General features: G+C 34.6%; 2 protein-coding genes across 2 annotated transcripts; one reads left to right on the top strand and one right to left on the bottom strand.

Annotated features, from left to right (window-relative positions):
- Positions 1-15,088: 15,088 nt before the first annotated feature.
- LOC128265344 (cell division cycle 7-related protein kinase) lies at positions 15,089-20,530 on the bottom strand. The gene is made up of 4 exons (XM_053001288.1): positions 20,244-20,530; positions 19,654-20,095; positions 19,367-19,589; positions 15,089-17,051 (listed from the first exon to the last, which is right to left on the bottom strand). The coding sequence occupies exons 2-4, from the start codon at positions 19,994-19,996 to the stop codon at positions 15,614-15,616; spliced, it is 2,004 nt and encodes a 667-aa protein (XP_052857248.1). The 5' UTR covers positions 19,997-20,095; positions 20,244-20,530; the 3' UTR covers positions 15,089-15,613.
- A 406-nt stretch (positions 20,531-20,936) lies between these two features.
- Positions 20,937-22,666, top strand: LOC128265352 (calcyclin-binding protein). The gene is made up of 3 exons (XM_053001306.1): positions 20,937-21,084; positions 21,149-21,321; positions 22,030-22,666. The coding sequence occupies exons 1-3, from the start codon at positions 21,070-21,072 to the stop codon at positions 22,535-22,537; spliced, it is 696 nt and encodes a 231-aa protein (XP_052857266.1). The 5' UTR covers positions 20,937-21,069; the 3' UTR covers positions 22,538-22,666.
- The last annotated feature ends 6 nt before the right edge of the window (positions 22,667-22,672 follow it).

Raw genomic sequence — 22,672 nt, 5'->3', positions numbered from 1 at the left:
TCTGTTTATATGTGTTTCAATTCAATACAACTGCGAATACCTGTGCTGGCGACCTTTCTCTTTATTATTTTATGATTTACCGGCGCGAGGTGAAGCCTTTTTTTTAATTTATAACAATAAAAAAAACTCCTCAATTACAAAAAACTATACATATACATACACACTTTAGGCAAAAAGGTTAAAGGTTAAAATAAAAAAATGGCTATGCAGAAAAGTGACAGACATCCCATTTGTATGTGGTATATCTTTCATATCTTTAAATCTGCATTTAAATCTTGGGTTGTAGTTTCGTTTAATATTTTTTTTTTCATTTTTTGATGTAACCCCTTTATAAATTTTCAAAACTGTCTAAACTGTCTAAACCCCTCCAGTTTGAATTCCATAACTCTTCCTACAGAAATTCGATTTGGATGTGGTATATGGTTAAAGTCTTGTGACTAAAGTATCTAAAAATCTGCATTTAAATCTTGGGCTGCAGTTTCGTTTTAAATTTTTGTCATTTATATAATGTAACCCCTTTCTAAATTTTTAAAAAATTGGCATTGCGGAAAACTGACTAAACACCTCCAGTTTTAATTCCATAACATTTCTTACAGACATTCGATTTGGATGTGGTATATTCTTAAATATTTTGGCAGAGGTATCCAAAAATCTGCATTTAAATCTTGGGTTGTAGTTTCGTTTTAAATTTTTGTCATTTTTATGATGTAACCCCTTTCTAAATTTTCAAAAAACATTTTTTTTTGCAGAAAACTGACTAAACACCTCCAGTTTTAATACCATAACTTTTCTTACAGACATTCTATTTGGATGTGGTATATCTCTTAAGTCTTCTAGCTAAGGTATCTAAAAATGTGCATATAAATCTTGGGTTGTAGTTTCGTTTTGAATTTTTGTAATTTTTATGATGTAACCCCTTTCTAAATTTTCAAAAAAATGACTTTGCAGAAAACTGACTTATCACCTCCAGTTTTAATTCCATAACATTTCTTACAGACATTCGATTTGGATGTGGTGTATCTTTAAGGTCTTGTTACTAAGGTATCTAAAAATCTGCATATAAATCTTAGGTTGTAGTTTCGTTTTAAATTTGTGTAATTTTTATGATGTAACCCCTTTCAAAATTTTTAAAAAATTGGCTTTGCGGAAACTGACTTATCACCTCCAGTTTTAATTCCATAACATTTCTTACAGACATTCGATTTGGATGTGGTATATCTTAAGGTAGTTTGTAGTTTCGTTTTAAATTTTTGTCATTTTTATGATGTAACCCCTTTCTAAATTTTTAAAAAATTGGCATTGCAGAAAACTGACTTAATACCTCCAGTTTTAATTCCATAACATTTCTTACAGACATTCGATTTGGATGTGGTATATTCTTAAATATTTTGGCAGAGGTATCCAGAAATCTGCATTTAAATCTTGGGTTGTAGTTTCATTTTAAATTTTTGTCATTTTTATAATGGAACCCCTTTCTAAATTCTATATCTTTAAAGTCTTGTGACTAAGGTATCTAAAAATCTGCATTTAAATCTTGGGTTGTAGTTTCGTTTTAGATTTTTGTCATTTTTATGATGTAACCCCTTTCTAAATTTTCAAAAAAATGGCTTTGCGGAAAACCGACTAATTACCTCCAGTTTTAATTCCATAACTTTTCTCACAGACATTTGATTTGGATGTGGTATATCTTTAAAGTCTTGTGGGTAAGGTATCTAAAAATCTGCATTTAAATCTTGGGTTGTAGTTTCGTTTTAATTTTTTGTAATTTTTATGATATAACCCCTTTCTAAATTTAAAAAAAAATGGCTTTGCAGAAAACTGACTAATCACCTCCAGTTTTAATTCCATAACTTTTCTTACAGACATTCGATTTAGATGTGGTATATCTTTAAAGTCTTGTGGGTAAGGTATCTAAAAACCTGCAATTAAATCTTGAGTTGTAGTTTCGATTTAAATTTTTTGTAATTTTTATGATGTAACCCCTTTCTAAATTTAAAAAAAATGGCTTTGCAGAAAACTGACTAAACACCTCCAGTTTTAATTCCATAACTTTTCTTATAGACATTCGATTTGGATGTGGTATATCTCTTAAGTCTTGTGGCTAAGGTATCTAAAAATGTGCATATAAATCTTGAGTTGAAGTTTCGTTTTAAATTTTTGTTATTTTTATGAATAAATTTTCAAAAAAGTGGCTTTGCAGAAAACTGACTAATCACCTCCAGTTTTAATTCCATAAGTTTTCTTACAGACATTCGATTTGGATGTGGTATATCTTTAAAGTCTTTTGGCTAAGGTATCTAAAAATCTGCATTTAAATCTTGGGTTGTAGTTTCGTTTTAGATTTTAGTCATTTTTATGATGTAACCCCTTTCTAAATTTTCAAAAAAATGGATTTGCGGAAAACTGACTAATCACCTCCAGTTTTAATTCAATAACTTTCCTTACAGACATTCGATTTGGATGTGGTATATCTTTAATGTCTTGTGGCTAAGGTATCTAAAAATCTGCAATTAAATCTTGAGTTTTAGTTTCGTTTTAAATTTTTGTAATTTTTATGATGTAACCCCTTTCTATATTTTCAAAAAAATGGCTTTGCGGAAAACTGACTAATCACCTCCAGTTTTAATTCCATAACTTTTCTTACAGACATTCGATTTGGATGTGGTATATCTTTAAAGTCTTGTGGCTAAGGTATCTAAAAATGTGCATATAAATCTTGGGTTGTAGTTTCGCTTTAAATTTTTCTTATATTTATGATGTTACCCCTTTCTAAATTTTCAAAAAAATGGCTTTGCAGAAAACTGACTAATCACCTCCAGTTTTAATTCCATAACTTTTTTCTTACAGACATCCCATTTGGATGTGGTATATCTTTAAAGTCCTGTGGTATCTAAAAATCTGCATTTAAATCTTGGGTTGTAGTTTCGTTTTAAATTGTTGTCATTTTTATGATGTAACCCCTTTCTAAATTTTCAAAAAAATGGCTTTGCAGAAAACTGACTAATCACCTCCAGTTTTAATTCCATAACTTTTTCTTACAGACATCCCATTTGGATGTGGTATATCTTTAAAGTCCTGTGGTATCTAAAAATCTGCATTTAAATCTTGGGTTGTAGTTTCGTTTTAGATTTTAGTCATTTTTATGATGTAACCCCTTTCTAAATTTTCAAAAAATGGCTTTGCGGAAAACTGACTAATCACCTCCAGTTTTAATTCAATAACTTTCCTTACAGGCATTCGATTTGGATGTGGTATATCTTAAATGTCTTGTGGCTAAGGTATCTAAAAATCTGCAATTAAATCTTGAGTTGTAGTTTCGTTTTAAATTTTTGTAATTTTAATGATGTAACCCCTTTCTAAATTTTCAAAAAAATGGCTTTGCGGAAAACTGACTAATCACCTCCAGTTTTAATTCCATAACTTTTCTTACAGACATTCGATTTGTATGTGGTATATCTTTAAAGTCTTGTGGCTAAGGTATCTAAAAATCTGCATTTTTGTAATTTTTATGATGTAACCCCTTTCTAAATTTTCAAAAAAATGGCTTTGCAGAAAACTGACTAATCACCTCCAGTTTTAATTCCATAAGTTTTCTTACAGACATTCAATTTGGATGTGGTATATCTTTAAAGTCTTGTTGCTAAGGTATCTAAAAATCTGCATTTAAATCTTTGGTTGTAGTTTCGTTTTAAATTTTTGTCATTTTTATGATGTAACCCCTTTCTAAATTCTCAAAAAAATGGCTTTGCGGAAAACTGACTAATCACCTCCAGTTTTAATTCCATAACTTTTCTTACAGACATTCGATTTGGATGTGGTATATCTTTAAAGTCTTGTTGCTAAGGTATCTAAAAATCTGCATTTAAATCTTGGGTTGTAGTTTCGTTTTAGATTTTTGTCATTTTTATGATATATCTTTAAAGTCTTGTGGCTAAGGTATCTAAAAATCTGCATTTTTGTAATTTTTATGATGTAACCCCTTTCTAAATTTTCAAAAAAATGGTTTTGCAGAAAACTGACTAATCACCTCCAGTTTTAATTCCATAAGTTTTCTTACAGACATTCAATTTGGATGTGGTATATCTTTAAAGTCTTGTTGCTAAGGTATCTAAAAATCTGCATTTAAATCTTTGGTTGTAGTTTCGTTTTAAATTTTTGTCATTTTTATGATGTAACCCCTTTCTAAATTCTCAAAAAAATGGCTTTGCGGAAAACTGACTAATCACCACCAGTTTTAATTCCATAACTTTTCTTACAGACATTCGATTTGGATGTGGTATATCTTAAATGTCTTGTGGCTAAGGTATCTAAAAACCTGCAATTAAATCTTGAGTTGTAGTTTCGATTTAAATTTTTTGTAATTTTTATGATGTAACCCCTTTCTAAATTTAAAAAAAATGGCTTTGCAGAAAACTGACTAAACACCTCCAGTTTTAATTCCATAACTTTTCTTACAGACATTTGATTTAGATGTGGTATATCTTTAAAGTCTTTTGGCTAAGGTATCTAAAAATCTGCATTTAAATCTTGGGTTGTAGTTTCGTTTTAAGTTTTTGTCATTTTTATGATGTAACCCCTCTCTAAATTTTCAAAAAAATGGCTTTGCGGAAAACCGACTTATCACCTCCAGTTTTAATTCCATAACTTTTCTTACAGACATCCCATTTGGATGTGGTATTTCTTTAAAGTCTTGTGGCTAAGGTATCTAAAAATCTGCATTTCAATCTTGGGTTGTAGTTTCGTTTTAGATTTTAGTCATTTTTATGATGTAACCCCTTTCTAAATTTTCAAAAAAATGGCTTTGCGGAAAACTGACTAACCACCTCCAGTTTTAATTCAATAACTTTCCTTACAGACATTCGATTTGGATGTGGTATATCTTTAATGTCTTGTAGCTAAGGTATCTAAAAATCTGCAATTAAATCTTGAGTTGTAGTTTCGTTTTAAATTTTTGTAATTTTTATGATGTAACCCCTTTCTAAATTTTCAAAAAAATGGCTTTGCGGAAAACTGACTAATCACCTCCAGTTTTAATTCCATAACTTTTCTAACAGACATTCGATTTGGATGTGGTATATCTTTAAAGTCTTGTGGCTAAGGTATCTCAAAATCTGCATTTAAATCTTGGGTTGTAGTTTCGTTTTTATTTTTTTGTCATTTTTATGATGTAACTCCTTTCTAAATTTACAAAAAAGTGGCTTTGCAGAAAACTGACTAAACACCTCCAGTTTTAATTCCATAACTTTTCTTACAGACATCCCATTTGGATGTGGTATATCTTTAAAGTCTTGTGGCTAAGTTATCTAAAAATGTGCATATAAATCTTGGGTTGTAGTTTCGCTTTCAATTTTTGTTATTTTTATGATGTTACCCCTTTCTAAATTTTCAAAAAAATGGCTTTGCGGAAAACCGACTAATCACCTCCAGTTTTAATTCCATAACTTTTCTTACAGACATCCCATTTGGATGTGGTATTTCTTTAAAGTCTTGTGGCTAAGGTATCTAAAAATGTGCATATAAATCTTGGGTTGTAGTTTCGTTTTAGATTTTAGTCATTTTTATGATGTAACCCCTTTCTAAATTTTCAAAAAAATGGCTTTGCGGAAAACCGACTAATCACCTCCAGTTTTAATTCCATAACTTTTCTAACAGACATTCGATTTGGATGTGGTATATCTTTAAAGTCTTGTGGCTAAGGTATCTAAAATCTGCATTTAAATCTTGGGTTGTAGTTTCGTTTTTATTTTTTTGTCATTTTTATGATGTAACTCCTTTCTAAATTTACAAAAAAGTGGCTTTGCAGAAAACTGACTAAACACCTCCAGTTTTAATTCCATAACTTTTCTTACAGACATCCCATTTGGATGTGGTATATCTTTTTAAGTCTTGTGGCTAAGGTATCTAAAAATGCGCATATAAATCTTGGGTTGTAGTTTCGTTTTAGATTTTTGTCATTTTTATGATGTAACCCCTTTCTAGATTTTCAAAAAAATGGCTTTGCAGAAAACTGACTAATTACCTCCAGTTTTAATTCCATAACTTTTCTTACAGACATCCCATTTGGATGTGGTATATTTTTAAAGTCTTGTGGCTAAGGTATCTAAAAATCTGCATTTAAATCTTTGGTTGTAGTTTCGTTTTTATTTTTTTGTCATTTTTATGATGTAACTCCTTTCTAAATTTACAAAAAAGTGGCTTTGCAGAAAACTGACTAAACACCTCCAGTTTTAATTCCATAACTTTTCTTACAGACATCCCATTTGGATGTGGTATATCTTTAAAGTCTTGTGGCTAAGGTATCTAAAAATGTGCATATAAATCTTGGGTTGTAGTTTTGTTCTAAATTGTTGTCATTTTTATGATGTAACTCCTTTCTAAATTTACAAAAAATTGGCTTTGCAGAAAACTGACTAAACACCTCCAGTTTTAATTCCATAACTTTTCTTACAGACATCCCATTTGGATGTGGTATATCTTTAAAGTCTTGTGGCTAAGGTATATAAAAATCTGCATTTTTGTCATTTTTATGATGTAACCCCTTTCTAAATTTTAAAAAAAATGGCTTTGCGGAAAACTGACTAATCACCTCCAGTTTTAATTCCATAACTTTTCTTACAGACATTCGATTTATATATGGTATATCTTTAAAGTCTTGTGGCTAAGGTAGTCAAAAATCTGCATTTAAATCTTGGGTTGTAATTTCGTTTTAAATTTTTGTCATTTTTATGATGTAACCAACTTCTAAATTTTCAAAAAAAATGGCTTTGCAGAAAACTGACTAAACACCTCCAGTTTTAATTCCATAACTTTTCTTACAGACATCCCATTTGGATGTGGTATATCTTTAAAGTCTTGTGGCTAAGGTATATAAAAATCTGCATTTTTGTCATTTTTATGATGTAACCCCTTTCTAAATTTTAAAAAAATGGCTTTGCGGAAAACTGACTAATCACCTCCAGTTTTAATTCCATAACTTTTCTTACAGACATTCGATTTATATATGGTATATCTTTAAAGTCTTGTGGCTAAGGTAGTCAAAAATCTGCATTTAAATCTTGGGTTGTAATTTCGTTTTAAATTTTTGTAATTTTATGATGTAACCCCTTTCTAAATTTTCAAAAAATGGCTTTGCGGAAAACTGACTAATCACCTCCAGTTTTAATTCCATAACTTTTCTAACAGACATTCGATTTGGATGTGGTATATCTTTAAAGTCTTGTGGCTAAGGTATCTCAAAATCTGCATTTAAATCTTGGGTTGTAGTTTCGTTTTTATTTTTTTGTCATTTTATGATGTAACTCCTTTCTAAATTTACAAAAAAGTGGCTTTGCAGAAAACTGACTAAACACCTCCAGTTTTAATTCCATAACTTTTCTTACAGACATCCCATTTGGATGTGGTATATCTTTAAAGTCTTGTGGCTAAGTTATCTAAAAATGTGCATATAAATCTTGGGTTGTAGTTTCGCTTTCAATTTTTGTTATTTTTATGATGTTACCCCTTTCTAAATTTTCAAAAAAATGGCTTTGCGGAAAACCGACTAATCACCTCCAGTTTTAATTCCATAACTTTTCTTACAGACATTCGATTTGGATGTGGTATATCTTTAATGTCTTGTGGCTAAGGTATCTAAAAATCTGCATTTAAATCTTGGGTTGTAGTTTCGTTTTAAATTTTTGTAATTTTTATGATATAACCCCTTTCTAAATTTAAAAAAAAAAATGGCTTTGCAGAAAACTGACTAATCACCTCCAGTTTTAATTCCATAACTTTTCTTACAGACATCCCATTTGGATGTGGTATATCTTTAAAGTCTTGTGGCTAAGGTATCTAAAAATCTGCATTTAAATCTTGGGTTGTAGTTTCGTTTTAAATTTTTGTCATTTTTATGATGTAACCCCTTTCTAAATTCTCAAAAAAATGGCTTTGCAGAAAACTGACTAAACACCTCCAGTTTTAATTCCATAACTTTTCTTACGGACAACCCATTTGGATGTGGTATATCTTTAAAGTCTTGTGGCTAAGGTATCTAAAAATCTGCATTTAAATCTTGGGTTGTAGTTTCGTTTTAAATTTTTGTCATTTTTATGATGTAACCCCTTTCTAAGTTTAAAAAAAAAATGGCTTTGCAGAAAACTGACTAAACACCTCCAGTTTTAATTCCATAACTTTTCTTACAGACATCTCATTTGGATGTGATATATCTTTAATGTCTTGTGGCTAAGGTATCTAAAAATCTGCATTTAAATCTTGGGTTGTAGTTTCGTTTTAAATTTTTGTCATTTTTATGATGTAACCCCTTTCTAAATTCTCAAAAAAATGGCTTTGCGGAAAACTGACTAATCACCTCCAGTTTTAATTCCATAACTTTTCTTACAGACATTCGATTTGGATGTGGTATATCTTTAATGTCCTGTGGCTAAGGTATCTAAAAATCTGCATTTAAATCTTGGGTTGTAGTTTCGTTTTAAATTTTTGTCATTTTATGATGTAACCCCTTTCTAAATTTTCCAAAAATTTGTTTTGCAGAAAACTGACTAAACACCTCCAGTTTTAATTCCATAACTTTTCTTACAGACATCCCATTTGGATGTGGTATATCTTTAAAGTCTTGTGGCTAAGGTATCTAAAAATCTGCAATTAAATTTTAAGTTGTAGTTTCGTTTTAAATTTTTGTCATTTTTATGATGTAACCCCTTTCTAAATATTAAAAAAAAAGGCTTTACAGATAACTGACTAAACACCTCCAGTTTTAATTCCATAACTTTTCTTACAGACATTCGATTTGAATGTGGTATATCGTTAATGTCTTGTGGCTAAGGTATCTAAAAATCTGCATTTAAATCTTGGGTTGTAGTTTCGTTTTAAATTTTTGTCATTTTTATGATGTAACCCCTTTCTAAATTTTCAAAAAATTGGCTTTGCGGAAAACTGACTAATCACCTCCAGTTTTAATTCCATAACTTTTCTTACAGACATTCGATTTGGATGTGGTATATCTTTAATGTCCTGTGGCTAAGGTATCTAAAAATTTGCATTTAAATCTTGGGTTGTAGTTTCGTTTTAAATTTTTGTCATTTTTATGATGTAACCCCTTTCTAAATTTTCAAAAAATTGGCTTTGCGGAAAACTGACTAATCACCTCCAGTTTTAATTCCATAACTTTTCTTACAGACATTCGATTTGGATGTGGTATATCTTTAAATTCTTGTGGCTAAAGTATCTAAAAATCTGCATTAAAATCTTGGGTTGTAGTTTCGTTTTAAATTTTTGTCATTTTTATGATGTAACCCCTTTCTAAATTTTCAAAAAAATGGCTTTGCGGAAAAATTACTAAACACCTCCAATTTTAATTCCATAACTTTTCTTACAGACATTCGATTTGGATGTGGTATATCTTTAATGTCTTGTGGCTAAGGTATCTAAAAATCTGCAATTAAATTTTAAGTTGTAGTTTCGTTTTAAATTTTTGTAATTTTTATGATGTAACCACTTAACTTAGAGTTAAAAAAAAATGGCTTTGCAGAAAACTGACTAAACACCTCCAGTTTTAATTCCATAACTTTTCTTACGGACAACCCATTTGGATGTGGTATATCTTTAAAGTCTTGTGGCTAAGGTATCTAAAAATCTGCTTTTAAATCTTGGGTTGTAGTTTCGTTTTAAATTTTTGTCATTTTTACGATGTAACCCCTTTCTAAATTTTCAAAAAATTGGCTTTGCGGAAAACTGACTAATCACCTCCAGTTTTAATTCCATAACTTTTCTTACAGACATTCGATTTGGATGTGGTATATCTTTAAAGTCTTGTGGCTAAGGTATCTAAAAATCTGCATTTAAATCTTGGGTTGTAGTTTCGTTTTAAATTTTTGTCATTTTTATGATGTAACCCCTTTCTAAGTTTAAAAAAAAATGGCTTTGCAGAAAACTGACTAAACACCTCCAGTTTTAATTCCATAACTTTTCTTACAGACATCTCATTTGGATGTGATATATCTTTAATGTCTTGTGGCTAAGGTATCTAAAAATCTGCATTTAAATCTTGGGTTGTAGTTTCGTTTTAAATTTTTGTCATTTTTATGATGTAACCCCTTTCTAAATTCTCAAAAAAATGGCTTTGCGGAAAACTGACTAATCACCTCCAGTTTTAATTCCATAACTTTTCTTACAGACATTCGATTTGGATGTGGTATATCTTTAATGTCCTGTGGCTAAGGTATCTAAAAATCTGCATTTAAATCTTGGGTTGTAGTTTCGTTTTAAATTTTTGTCATTTTTATGATGTAACCCCTTTCTAAATTTTCCAAAAATTTGTTTTGCAGAAAACTGACTAAACACCTCCAGTTTTAATTCCATAACTTTTCTTACAGACATCCCATTTGGATGTGGTATATCTTTAAAGTCTTGTGGCTAAGGTATCTAAAAATCTGCAATTAAATTTTAAGTTGTAGTTTCGTTTTAAATTTTTGTCATTTTTATGATGTAACCCCTTTCTAAATATTAAAAAAAAAGGCTTTACAGATAACTGACTAAACACCTCCAGTTTTAATTCCATAACTTTTCTTACAGACATTCGATTTGAATGTGGTATATCGTTAATGTCTTGTGGCTAAGGTATCTAAAAATCTGCATTTAAATCTTGGGTTGTAGTTTCGTTTTAAATTTTTGTCATTTTTATGATGTAACCCCTTTCTAAATTCTCAAAAAAATGGCTTTGCGGAAAACTGACTAATCACCTCCAGTTTTAATTCCATAACTTTTCTTACAGACATTCGATTTGGATGTGGTATATCTTTAATGTCCTGTGGCTAAGGTATCTAAAAATTTGCATTTAAATCTTGGGTTGTAGTTTCGTTTTAAATTTTTGTCATTTTTATGATGTAACCCCTTTCTAAATTTTCAAAAAAATTGGCTTTGCGGAAAACTGACTAATCACCTCCAGTTTTAATTCCATAACTTTTCTTACAGACATTCGATTTGGATGTGGTATATCTTTAAATTCTTGTGGCTAAAGTATCTAAAAATCTGCATTAAAATCTTGGGTTGTAGTTTCGTTTTAAATTTTTGTCATTTTTATGATGTAACCCCTTTCTAAATTTTCAAAAAAATGGCTTTGCGGAAAAATTACTAAACACCTCCAGTTTTAATTCCATAACTTTTCTTACAGACATTCGATTTGGATGTGGTATATCTTTAATGTCTTGTGGCTAAGGTATCTAAAAATCTGCAATTAAATTTTAAGTTGTAGTTTCGTTTTAAATTTTTGTAATTTTTATGATGTAACCACTTAACTTAGAGTTAAAAAAAAATGGCTTTGCAGAAAACTGACTAAACACCTCCAGTTTTAATTCCATAACTTTTCTTACGGACAACCCATTTGGATGTGGTATATCTTTAAAGTCTTGTGGCTAAGGTATCTAAAAATCTGCATTTAAATCTTGGGTTGTAGTTTCGTTTTAAATTTTTGTCATTTTTACGATGTAACCCCTTTCTAAATTTTCAAAAAATTGGCTTTGCGGAAAACTGACTAATCACCTCCAGTTTTAATTCCATAACTTTTCTTACAGACATTCGATTTGGATGTGGTATATCTTTAAAGTCTTGTGGCTAAGGTATCTAAAAATCTGCATTTAAATCTTGGGTTGTAGTTTCGTTTTAATTTTTTGTCATTTTTATGATGTAACTCCTTTCTAAATTTACAAAAAAGTGGCTTTGCAGAAAACTGACTAAACACCTCCAGTTTTAATTCCATAACTTTTCTTACAGACATCACATTTGGATGTGGTATATCTTTAAAGTCTTGTGGCTAAGGTATCTAAAAATGTGCATATAAATCTTGGGTTGTAGTTTCGTTTTAAATTTTTGTTATTTTTATGATGTTACCCCTTTCTAAATTTACAAAAAAGTGGCTTTGCAGAAAACTGACTAAACACCTCCAGTTTTAATTCCATAACTTTTCTTACAGACATCCCATTTGGATGTGGTATATCTTTAAAGTCTTGTGGCTAAGGTATCTAAAAATCTGCATTTAAATCTTGGGTTGTAGTTTCGTTTTAGATTTTAGTCATTTTTATGATGTAACCCCTTTCTAAATTTAAAAAAAAAATGGCTTTGCAGAAAACTGACTAGTCACCTCCAGTTTTAATTCCATAACTTTTCTTACAGACATCCCATTTGGTTGTGGTATATCTTTAAAGTCTTGTGGCTAAGGTATCTAAAAATCTGCATTTAAATCTTGGGTTGTAGTTTCGTTTTAAATTTTTGTCATTTTTATGATGTAACCCCTTTCTAAATTCTCAAAAAAATGGCTTTGCGGAAAACATACTAGTCACCTCCAGTTTTAGTTCCATAACTTTTCTTACAGACATTCGATTTGGATGTGGTATATCTTTAATGTCTTGTGGCTAAGGTATCTAAAAATCTGCATTTAAATCTTGGGTTGTAGTTTCGTTTTAAATTTTTGTCATTTTTATGATGTAACCCCTTTCTAAATTTTAAAAAAATTGGCTTTGCGGAAGACTGACTAATCACCTCAATTTTAATTCCATAACTTTTCTTACAGACATTCGATTTAGATGTGGTATATCTTTAATGTCTTGTGGCTAAGGTATCTAAAAATCTGCATTTAAATCTTGGGTTGTAGTTTCGTTTTCAATTTTTGTCATTTTTATGATGTAACCCCTTTCTAAATTTTAAAAAAAATGGCTTTGCAGAAAACTGACTAACACCTCCAGTTTTAATTCCATAACTTTTTTTCCAGACATTCGATTTGGATGTGGTATATCTTTAATGTCTTGTGGCTAAGGTATCTAAAAATCTGCATTTAAATCTTGGGTTGTAGTTTCGTTTTAAATTTTTGTCATTTTATGATGTAACCCCTTTCTAAATTCTCAAAAAAATGGCTTTGCGGAAAACTGACTAAACACCTCCAGTTTTAATTCCATAACTTTTCTTACAGACATCCCATTTGGTTGTGGTATATCTTTAAAGTCTTGTGGCTAAGGTATCTAAAAATCTGCATTTAAATCTTGGGTTGTAGTTTCGTTTTAAATTTTTGTCATTTTTATGATGTAACCCCTTTCTAAATTTTAAAAAAATTGGCTTTGCGGAAGACTGACTAATCACCTCCAGTTTTAATTCCATAACTTTTCTTACAGACATTCGATTTAGATGTGGTATATCTTTAATGTCTTGTGGCTAAGGTATCTAAAAATCTGCATTTAAATCTTGGGTTGTAGTTTCGTTTTAATTTTTGTCATTTTTATGATGTAACCCCTTTCTAAATTTAAAAAAAAATGGCTTTGCAGAAAACTGACTAAACACCTCCAGTTTTAATTCCATAACTTTTCTTACAGACATTCGATTTGGATGTGGTATATCTTTAAAGTCTTGTGGCTAAGGTATCTAAAAATCTGCATTTAAATCTTGGGTTGTAGTTTCGTTTTAAATTTTTGTCAATTTTATGATGTAACCCCTTTCTAAATTCTCAAAAAAATGGCTTTGCGGAAAACTGACTAATCACCTCCAGTTTTAATTCCATAACTTTTCTTACAGACATTCGATTTGGATGTGGTATATCTTTAATGTCTTGTGGCTAAGGTATCTAAAAATCTGCATTTAAATCTTGGGTTGTAGTTTCGTTTTAAATTTTTGTCATTTTTATGATGTAACCCCTTTCTAAATTTTCAAAAAAATGGCTTTGCAGGAAAACTGACTAATCACCTCCAGTTTTAATTCCATAACTTTTCTTACAGACATTCGATTTGGATGTGGTATATCTTTAAAGTCTTGTGGCTAAGGTATCTAAAAATCTGCATTTAAATCTTGGGTTGTAGTTTCGTTTTAAATTTTTGTCATTTTTATGATGTAACCCCTTTCTAAATTTCAAAAAAATGGCTTTGCAGAAAACTGACTAAATCACCTCCAGTTTTAATTCCATAACTTTTCTTACAGACATCTCGATTTGGATGTGGTATATCTTTAAAGTCTTGTGGCTAAGGTATCTAAAAATCTGCATTTAAATCTTGGGTTGTAGTTTCGTTTTAAATTTTTGTCATTTTATGATGTAACCCCTTTCTAAATTTCAAAAAAAATGGCTTTGCGGAAAACTGACTAATCACCTCCAGTTTTAATTCCATAACTTTTTTTCCAGACATTCGATTTGGATGTGGTATATCTTTAATGTCTTGTGGCTAAGGTATCTAAAATCTGCTTTAAATCTTGGGTTGTAGTTTCGTTTTAAATTTTTGTCATTTTTATGACAAATTTCTAAATTTTCAAAAAATTGGCTTTGCGGAAAACTGACTAATCACCTCTAGTTTTAGTTCCATAACTTTTTTTCCAGACATTCGATTTGGATGTGGTATATCTTTAATGTCTTGTGGCTAAGGTATCTAAAAATCTGCATTTAAATCTTGGGTTGTAGTTTCGTTTTAAATTTTTGTAATTTTTATGATGTAACCCCTTTCTAAGTTTAAAAAAAATGGCTTTGCAGAAAACTGACTAAACACCTCCAGTTTTAATTCCATAACTTTTCTTACAGACATCTCATTTGGATGTGGTATATCTTTAAAGTCTTGTGGCTAAGGTATCTAAAAATCTGCATTTAAATCTTGGGTTGTAGTTTCGTTTTAAATTTTTGTCACTTTTATGATGTAACCCCTTTCTAAATTCTCAAAAAAATGGCTTTGCGAAAAACTGACTAATCACCGCCAGTTTTAATTCCATAACTTTTCTTACAGACATTCGATTTGGATGTGGTATATCTTTAATGTCTTGTGGCTAAGGTATCTAAAAATCTGCATTTAAATCTTGGGTTGTAGTTTCGTATTATTTTTGTCATTTTTATGATGTAACCCCTTTCTAAATTTTCCAAAAAATTGTTTTGCAAAAAAGTGAGAAAACCTGAAATTTTAAGTTCATAACTTTTTGTACAGACATTCGATTTCGATGTAGTTTAAATTTAACGTATTGTGGCTTAATATCTATAATCTGCGTTTAAATCTTGGTTTTTAGATTCGTCCCAATTTTTGGTAATTGTTAAAACCCCTTTCTATATGTCAGTTCTGGATTCAGGAACTAGGTCTCATACTTCATTGTATAAATATATTTTTGCTTCTTTATATATCTCCTTTCACATGGTTTTCTGATATACAATACATTATACTTAGGTTAGCTAAGACTATTCGAACTATTCAACTTGATGGATAGTGCAGAATTTCTGCCACTGCTCGGTGGCCATGCACTTGGGTTGCCTTTGCGGATCTTAACTTTACAATTTTTTCAAGCCTTGCGGCCATAATTCATAATCATTCTCTTTTCTTTTCCTTCTTTTTTTTTGGTATTCTTGGCTATTGTTCATGATTGAAACGTTTTCTATAAATATATGTGGATTGAGTGCTTCATTTGGTTTTCTTCCTGCAGCTTGAGGTAAGTAGATGCGGCCGAGCTGGGCACTTGGACACTGTACACTGGACGAGTTTTTTGGGTGCATATGAGATGTGCTCGGATGTGTTGAATTATCTATATACAATCGTGTGATATGTGATTCGGTTATATTTTATATACAAATGACGAGACTGGGTGGTGTATGTGTAATGTATGAGGACTAGTTTCACAGTTTGTTGATGGCCGATTGCTGCAGGTCGAGGGCCACCTGTTGCTTCAGCTGCTCTGGAGTGGCGGGCACCGTCTTGTGATTGTGATACCTTTGCCGTCGCACCTTGCGTGGTGTTCCATTTGCCACCTGATCCTGATCCGTCGCCGCCTGTTCTGCCTCTTCGGCGGCCGTGAAAAACGGATGCTGCAGTGCCTCATCAGCGGTGATGCGCTTGTGTGGATTAATCTCTAGCAGGCGATGCAGCAAATCATAGGCGCTGGCCGGAAAACATTCGTAGGCATCCAGGGGCTCCGTCAAGTACTCGCTATCCTCGCAGAGGCAGTTAAAGAAGTACTGATCACAGTTCCTGCACACCTCGCACTTTCCATCCACAGATTCGTGGCTCTTCAGGAGCTTGGCATCAGCGAAAACGGATCGATGGCGAAAGCGCAGGCACAACTTGCGAAGATTAAGTGGCCTGGACCTCTGACTCAATGTAATCATGCGCTCCAAGGCCAAAGCCGTTTTCCTTATGGCCTGATCCCCGAATATGGTGACAATCTCGGCCAGGGCAATGAAATCATTGGGGGCCTTAAAAAACGGATACACGGACGACATGATCGAGAGGAAAATCACACCAGCCGCCCAAACATCCACGGCGGTGGTCTGATCTGGATATTTGAGCAATACCTCAGGCGGTCGATAGCCAGGTGTTCCTGCCCTGGAGGCGTGCACCTCTTTCTTCATCAGACAGTTGAGGCAAACCGAGGGATTGGCGAAGCAGAAGCATTTGGCACTGTTGGCCGCCGCTCCCGAGGCATTTCGATTCGTATTGTACTTGCTCCCGGATGCGGTGGATGCTGCTTGATCCATCTGCGCTTGTGCCTGCTGATGCTGCTGCTGCTGCTGCACAGGCTGTTGCTGGCCAAGATTGGAGCCATCTACTGCTGGCTGCTGCAATTCGCTTTGGGCAATATCGTTTACCGGTTTCAGGGGCATCTTGGAGGATTCCTCGTGCAAACGCATACGCTTTACAGCGCCACCCAAACCTGCATCCGCTGGTGCACTTTGCTGCAGTGCCTCCGTTGTTTCCCGCTCACGTGGTCGCTTGCTGTTGTTGTTGTTGTTGTAGGCAGCGGAGGAGGCGACGGTCCCAGAAGAACCCATAACCGGAGGATTTACATGTTGGGCCAGGCCAAAGTCCACTAGGAGAAACTCACGACGGCGACGATTATAGAGAAAGTTACTAGGCTTCACGTCGCGATGGATGACATCGAACTTATGGACATGTCGCAGGGCCACCAGTAGATTGCGCATATATAATCGAATCTCAGACACGTCCATCCGCGTGTAAAAGTCATGGAATCGGTCATGAGCCATGTAGGGCATCACAAAAGCGGCGGAGGCGTCGCATCGCAGGCAGCAGTGGATGCCCACCACATTCTCCGTCCCCCTGGAAAATAAAGAATCAGAAAATAAATACTCAGAAAATAAATACTCAAAAAATAAATATTCAGTAGAAACTATTTTATTTTAGACTTAAAAAAATTTCTTTAAATTCATTGGCCAGCAGTGGGAGTTGAACCCGGACTTCTGTTACTAAGCCCATTATACTAAATTTCAAATTCATATTGATTTAACAATGTTCTGGAGTTTGAAAATTGGTGACGCTATTTTTATTTAAATTAGATAATACTCCTCCTGAGTTTTGAAGGGCTTTAACTTTGAAATTAATTATTTTCTAGTCTTAAAGGTAAATAGTTTATATGGTAAACAAACTAAATAGTACATACACTCAATCGTTATAATTAAAAATAACGAAGACAAATTTATTTTCCAAAACATTCCGATTAAACTAATCCTGCTTTGGGATTGATTAAATAAGACAGCCGGATTATTTCAAACCAGCTTCCTCTACTTCTTGTTTCCTTACGTTACTTGTGGGTAAACAACAACAACAGAGACACCTCCACACATCCGCCCACTAAGTCTGTATGTAAAAGAGAGAGAGAGGTATAAAAAGAGAGAGGTGCTTCGACGTCACACTCAGAACCAGTGATGTCTAGCCTCTTAGCTATTTCAAGTCAAAATTTACTTAAAAAAAACGTATTCTTGTCTAAATTAATTAAAAAAAAAAACAAGTTTAAATTCTGAAATTCGGAAAATGTTTTAAAAATGTAGCCTAGTTATTTTAAAATATTTTGGTTTTTTTTTTTTGGTTACGTTTTCATCGGCCTTTGCACAAAATAATGTAAGTCTTTTTAAAGAACTTTAAAATAATTATTAATGAACATTACTTATTGAAACTAGAAATTATTTAAATAACCTTTTTTATGCTTCCTTTCCATGATGAACACCGCCTTTTGCTTAAGCAGGAACAGCTATGAATTGCCTTTTGCTAACCACTTGTTTTGTTTAGCTTATCTTTTAGCCAACCGCTTAGCACACTTATGAAAGGTGAGCGATGGGCGATGTGGAATATGCGAGTTGCGAACTGGGCGATAGCCATACGGAATATGGTATACGGCATATGTGAATACGTGAGGGAGCACTCGGCATGGCCCAGTCATAATTATCGTCGGCTGTGACGCAATTGGGTCTGAAGAATTTGCGCAAATTGCTTGAGTAGACACAAAATCGCAGCAGGCAAATGGCAAATGGGTCTTCAAGGGGCAAAAGATGGGTAATCAGGGGGCAGCCGGGCAGCCGGCTAATGTCAAACACGCAAAGCCGCCTACACAAACTGCCCACTTTCTTTCCCTCTCTTTATTTTTTTCTTTTTCGAGAGGGTGAATTATACAGCCGGCTGACGACGATACCCTAACTCCGCCGGTTCGAGGCGGTATTGAACCGATTTGAATTCGGATTTCGACTACTGCGCCTAATCTAATCGACTGGCGGGCAGGGAATGGCAATCGATAACAGACGGCTGGGATTGCAGGATATGCGAGTGTCTGTACTCGAAACCACGCATGTGTGATGTAAACAAACAGTAAAACTGCCACACAGAAAACAAATTTTTATAGAATATGATAAAAATTTTATGATATTATCAGCATGTCAAATAGATTAAGTGTATGTTTACAAACATATTGATTATACAGAAATACATATGTATATTTAAAAACAATATTTGCAAGGCTGATAAAATACATAAATTGGGTTCTAACCGCGGGAGTCAGATGCTCTACGATTTAGTTTTTTAAAGTGAAATAAAAACGCTTTGCTACCATACAATTTTACAAATGTATAATTTATCTTCAAATAATATTATTCATCTAAAAAAGATAGCGTAAAAATATAAAAATGTATCTATTTATCTTAAGCATATATATTTGATTTTTTTCCGTGCAAAGGGAGATGCTATTTCACGTAAACAAATGTGGAATTTATCTAGGTTCGACATTATTCGCACATCAAAATGTGAAAAATGTAAATATATATATATAAATAGAAGGGAATTTTTTGCTGTGCAGAGAAAGAGAGAGAGAGAGCGAGAGACAGGGAGGGCTTCGATGTAACTGTAAATGGGCACGTGAATGGCGTGTGAAAGTGCAATAAACGAACGCCACAGTCTCTCCATCTCGCTCGTTCGTGCGGCGAAATAAATTGCAATGACGTAGATGGAGCGGCTACCGGCTGACGTCGTTTAACGGTGTTTGACGCAGGCGAGGACGAAAGAGCGTGGGTGTACACATAGCAGACATATCAGGGGATACAGTAAGGATGCTAGGGATAATATGGGATACGTGTAACTGGAGGACCTACCCCATTTTGGTCATGCACTGCAGCTCCTTCATTATCCTATCCGGATGACTGGTGGGTATATGATGTTTGATGGCAAACTTGCGACGCAGACTGTCCGGCAGATGCGATTCCCGCCGCAGTGTGCCCAGTAGAACCGTGCTAAAGGTTCCATTACCAATCCGGCTGTGCACATCGAACAGCTGGCCAATGTACGGTATTCGCACAAGGAGATCATTGATGGCTTCTACGGAGGTGGAGTATTGTGATTACTGGAGTTGGGACATAGGAGTTGGGATGCTTGAACTCACCTTCGCTTTTGTTGCGCGCCTGTTTAATGGTTCGCGGGGTGGCCGGCAAACCCAATAGTTCAGCTCCTGTGGGATCCGGCAACGGCTGCTCTTCCTGCCTGACCAGGCCGCCTTTTCCCCCAGCTCCTGGACTGTTGTAAGATTGATGAGGGGTTGGTTTCTGGTGGTGATGATGATGATGCTGCAGCTGCTGCTGCTGCCTTTGCTGTTGCCTTGGAGCTGCTCGCCAGGATCCTCCCCCGTTGGCGTATACCATATTGGGACTCCCCGTTCCCGATTTGGGGCGACGATAGTGATTGCCGCCTGGCGTCGCCATCTCCTGGCACAAGACGCGTTCGGCCATTATCCGGCGCTTTAACTGGGTATCTTAGAAGCAGACAAATCCTGGGCATCGGCTTGAAAGGGTATATGTATGGAGCTTTACTGATTTTGGTTTATATGCCTGCGAAGTAAGCGGATAATTTAAATTAAATCCAATGTAGTTATTAACTAAAGCCAAAGGGGTTCCGAAAAGTTGGGAAAGTGGATTATGAATGGCATACTGTTGCCTCATGAATGGCACATTGACCTATCCGGCCAGGCCTACTCACTTGGTTGCCTTTTACTTTTCCCAATCCGGAGTACGGAATAGCAAAGCCTGCTGCGCCGCCCTTTAATCCCGGAACTCTGGCTGTGGCGCAGCGTCCGCTGATGAGGAGTGGATTCCCTGGATAGAGCACATTTACTGGGCTCGTATTGTCGTGGCGAGGTATTTGGTATCAAACCATCGATGGCACTATTGATAATATCGATGGTTAAGTTCCAGTACAGCCGGTACCATCGATGGTTTTTTTTCGACTACGACGGAGGCCATAAAAAATAAGTGTGCTTCGCTGTAATTGCGCCGAAAATACCGCAACGGTATTGCGGTTCCCAACTGGTCACACTCCCTTGGCGGGAAATCTCTTTTTCGGAAGTGAAAAGTGTGCCATAGATTTAATTTTGCAAGATTTTTTTTGGGTTTTCAATTGTCATTTATGAAATTTTCTCATTCATATATTTTAACGAACCACATTTAGTTTTCATTAAGCGAATAAAAATTTGTTTTAAGCTTTAATGTTTTTTTATTTTTTGGCTTTTGTTTTTGTTCTTAAATCAAATTCTATTATTTTAAATAAAAACAAACTGAAAACGTTGGCCACGAAACAGCTGTGCTTAGAGATGGCACTTTTCAATTAAACACAATATCGTTAATCGGCCTACAGAAAATACCGATAATACCGAAAATACCACAAGAAGAATTTCCCACAATATGCTCATCCTCTTGACGCGATATTCGTGTTTTAGGACATTTAGTGCGGGAGCCGGCGTCATTGAATTGCTCGAAACTTCTGCGGTTCTCCGAAATCATTCTGTTTTATTGGTAATTCCGACAATATGTCCCTGGAACAGGTATGTCTGAATGGAAAGCGGATGTGCCATCATTTAACAAACGATTCCCCCACCTGAAAAACAGCTTAAAAGCGATGTGGCCGAGTTTGCGGCCTTTTTGGAGCAGGCCAAAAGCGCCCGCGTAAAAGGCGTGCTGACCACGGCAAAAGCGGAGGCGGAACGGCAAATCGTCAACCTGGAGATGAAGGCTCGCATTGCGGCGGAGCGACAGGCGGCGGGATCCAGCGAGGCCAAGAGGTAAGCACCGGGATGCTCCAGGTCCGGGGAATGCAGGGGAATTTCAAACCCACGAGGGTCCCCAATTCGTATCTCAAAAGTCACGTTGCTCAGGCATATTCAACCAATTTTGCTGGATATCCCGATCCATTATATACTTAAACCTTATCCATTGTAAACTTCTTGAACTTTGTTCAGAAATTTCTAGAAGTTTGGTCTGGTCAGTAAGGAAGGCACGGGACGACCCTCAAAAGTATATGGGTAACATACATTGTGTATGGATTCAAAGCAGTGAATCCCAACTTAACATCTTTTGTAGTTTGGTTTTATTTGTTCATTTGAAGTCAAAAGTTTGTTACCTACTATTACTGTCATTACTGATCCCCTAAAGTAATATGTTTCTGTTCTTAAACACATCGGCTTCTTTAGATAAAGCAAATATACCCTGTACAAGTTTAAGACTTTTGACTTTCTTAGAATACTGTAATTTTAGTACCTTTGCCTAAGGTTTTTATGTTCTGAGATTTGAATATATTCATATAGACAATATCTAGCCAAATACGAAATTTTTTTTAATCAAGTTTTGTTAAAACTGCCATATTTTCGAATTTAATTATTATCTTGTAATGACATGCGGATTAGCCTTTTTTTGGGACTGCAAATTTATAGACCCCTGCCATTTCTATTGCTTAAGCCTGGAGTCTTATCCTTTCCCTCTCGATCGCCTAGATATCTGCACGAGCTGACCGACTACGGCTGGGACCAAAGCCCCAAGTTCGTGAAGCTCTTCATCACGCTGAACGGCGTGCAGGGCTGTAAGGAGGAGGATGTGACCGTCAATTACACGACAAACTCACTCCAACTGCATGTGCGCGATCTGCAGGGCAAGGACTTTGGGCTGAGCGTGAACAACCTGCTGCATGGGATTGATGTGGAGAAGAGCTATCGGAAGATCAAGACGGACATGGTGGCCATCTATTTGAAGAAGGCCAAGGAGGGCGAGAACTGGGACGTGCTGACCGCCATCCAGAAACGGCTGAAGCAAAAGCAGGACACCGAAATGAGCAAGGATAGCGATAATCCGGAATCGGCGCTGGTTAACATCATGAAGAAGATGTACAACGACGGTGACACGAAGACGAAGCAAATGATTGCCAAGGCCTGGACAGAGAGTCAGGATAAGGCCAAGCTGGGAAAAGAGACGGGCGGCGGATTGGATTCTCTCGGCGATCTTTAGATATTATAACCCATTACCCATTATCCAATGAACTTTATATGTATTGCTAAATACTTAGGCTCTGCTTTGATTCCAGAACGCTTTGTATATGTGGATAAATAAAAGCCCTGCGAGGGTATTAAGCTCAAACCATTG

The sequence above is a fragment of the Drosophila gunungcola genome, unplaced genomic scaffold (assembly GCF_025200985.1).
Source record: "Drosophila gunungcola strain Sukarami unplaced genomic scaffold, Dgunungcola_SK_2 000114F, whole genome shotgun sequence".
In the NCBI taxonomy this organism is placed as follows: Eukaryota; Metazoa; Arthropoda; class Insecta; order Diptera; family Drosophilidae; genus Drosophila; species Drosophila gunungcola.
Note: the sequence above shows the minus strand (reverse complement) of the source record. Positions and strands in the feature narration are given on the sequence as shown.

What these genes read in the sequence shown, in the direction of transcription:
- LOC128265344 (XM_053001288.1), bottom strand. Translation starts at nt 19,996, where the DNA reads ATGGCCGAACGCGTCTTGTGCCAGGAGATGGCGACGCCAGGCGGCAAT. An exon ending in GGCGCGCAACAAAAGCGAAG is followed by an intron (nt 19,590 to 19,653) that starts GTGAGTTCAAGC and finishes CCACCTCCGTAG; the next exon opens with AAGCCATCAATGATCTCCTT. An exon ending in CAGTGCATGACCAAAATGGG is followed by an intron (nt 17,052 to 19,366) that starts GTAGGTCCTCCA and finishes TTTATTTTCCAG; the next exon opens with GGGGACGGAGAATGTGGTGG.
- LOC128265352 (XM_053001306.1), top strand. An exon ending in GGATCCAGCGAGGCCAAGAG is followed by an intron (nt 21,322 to 22,029) that starts GTAAGCACCGGG and finishes TCGATCGCCTAG; the next exon opens with ATATCTGCACGAGCTGACCG.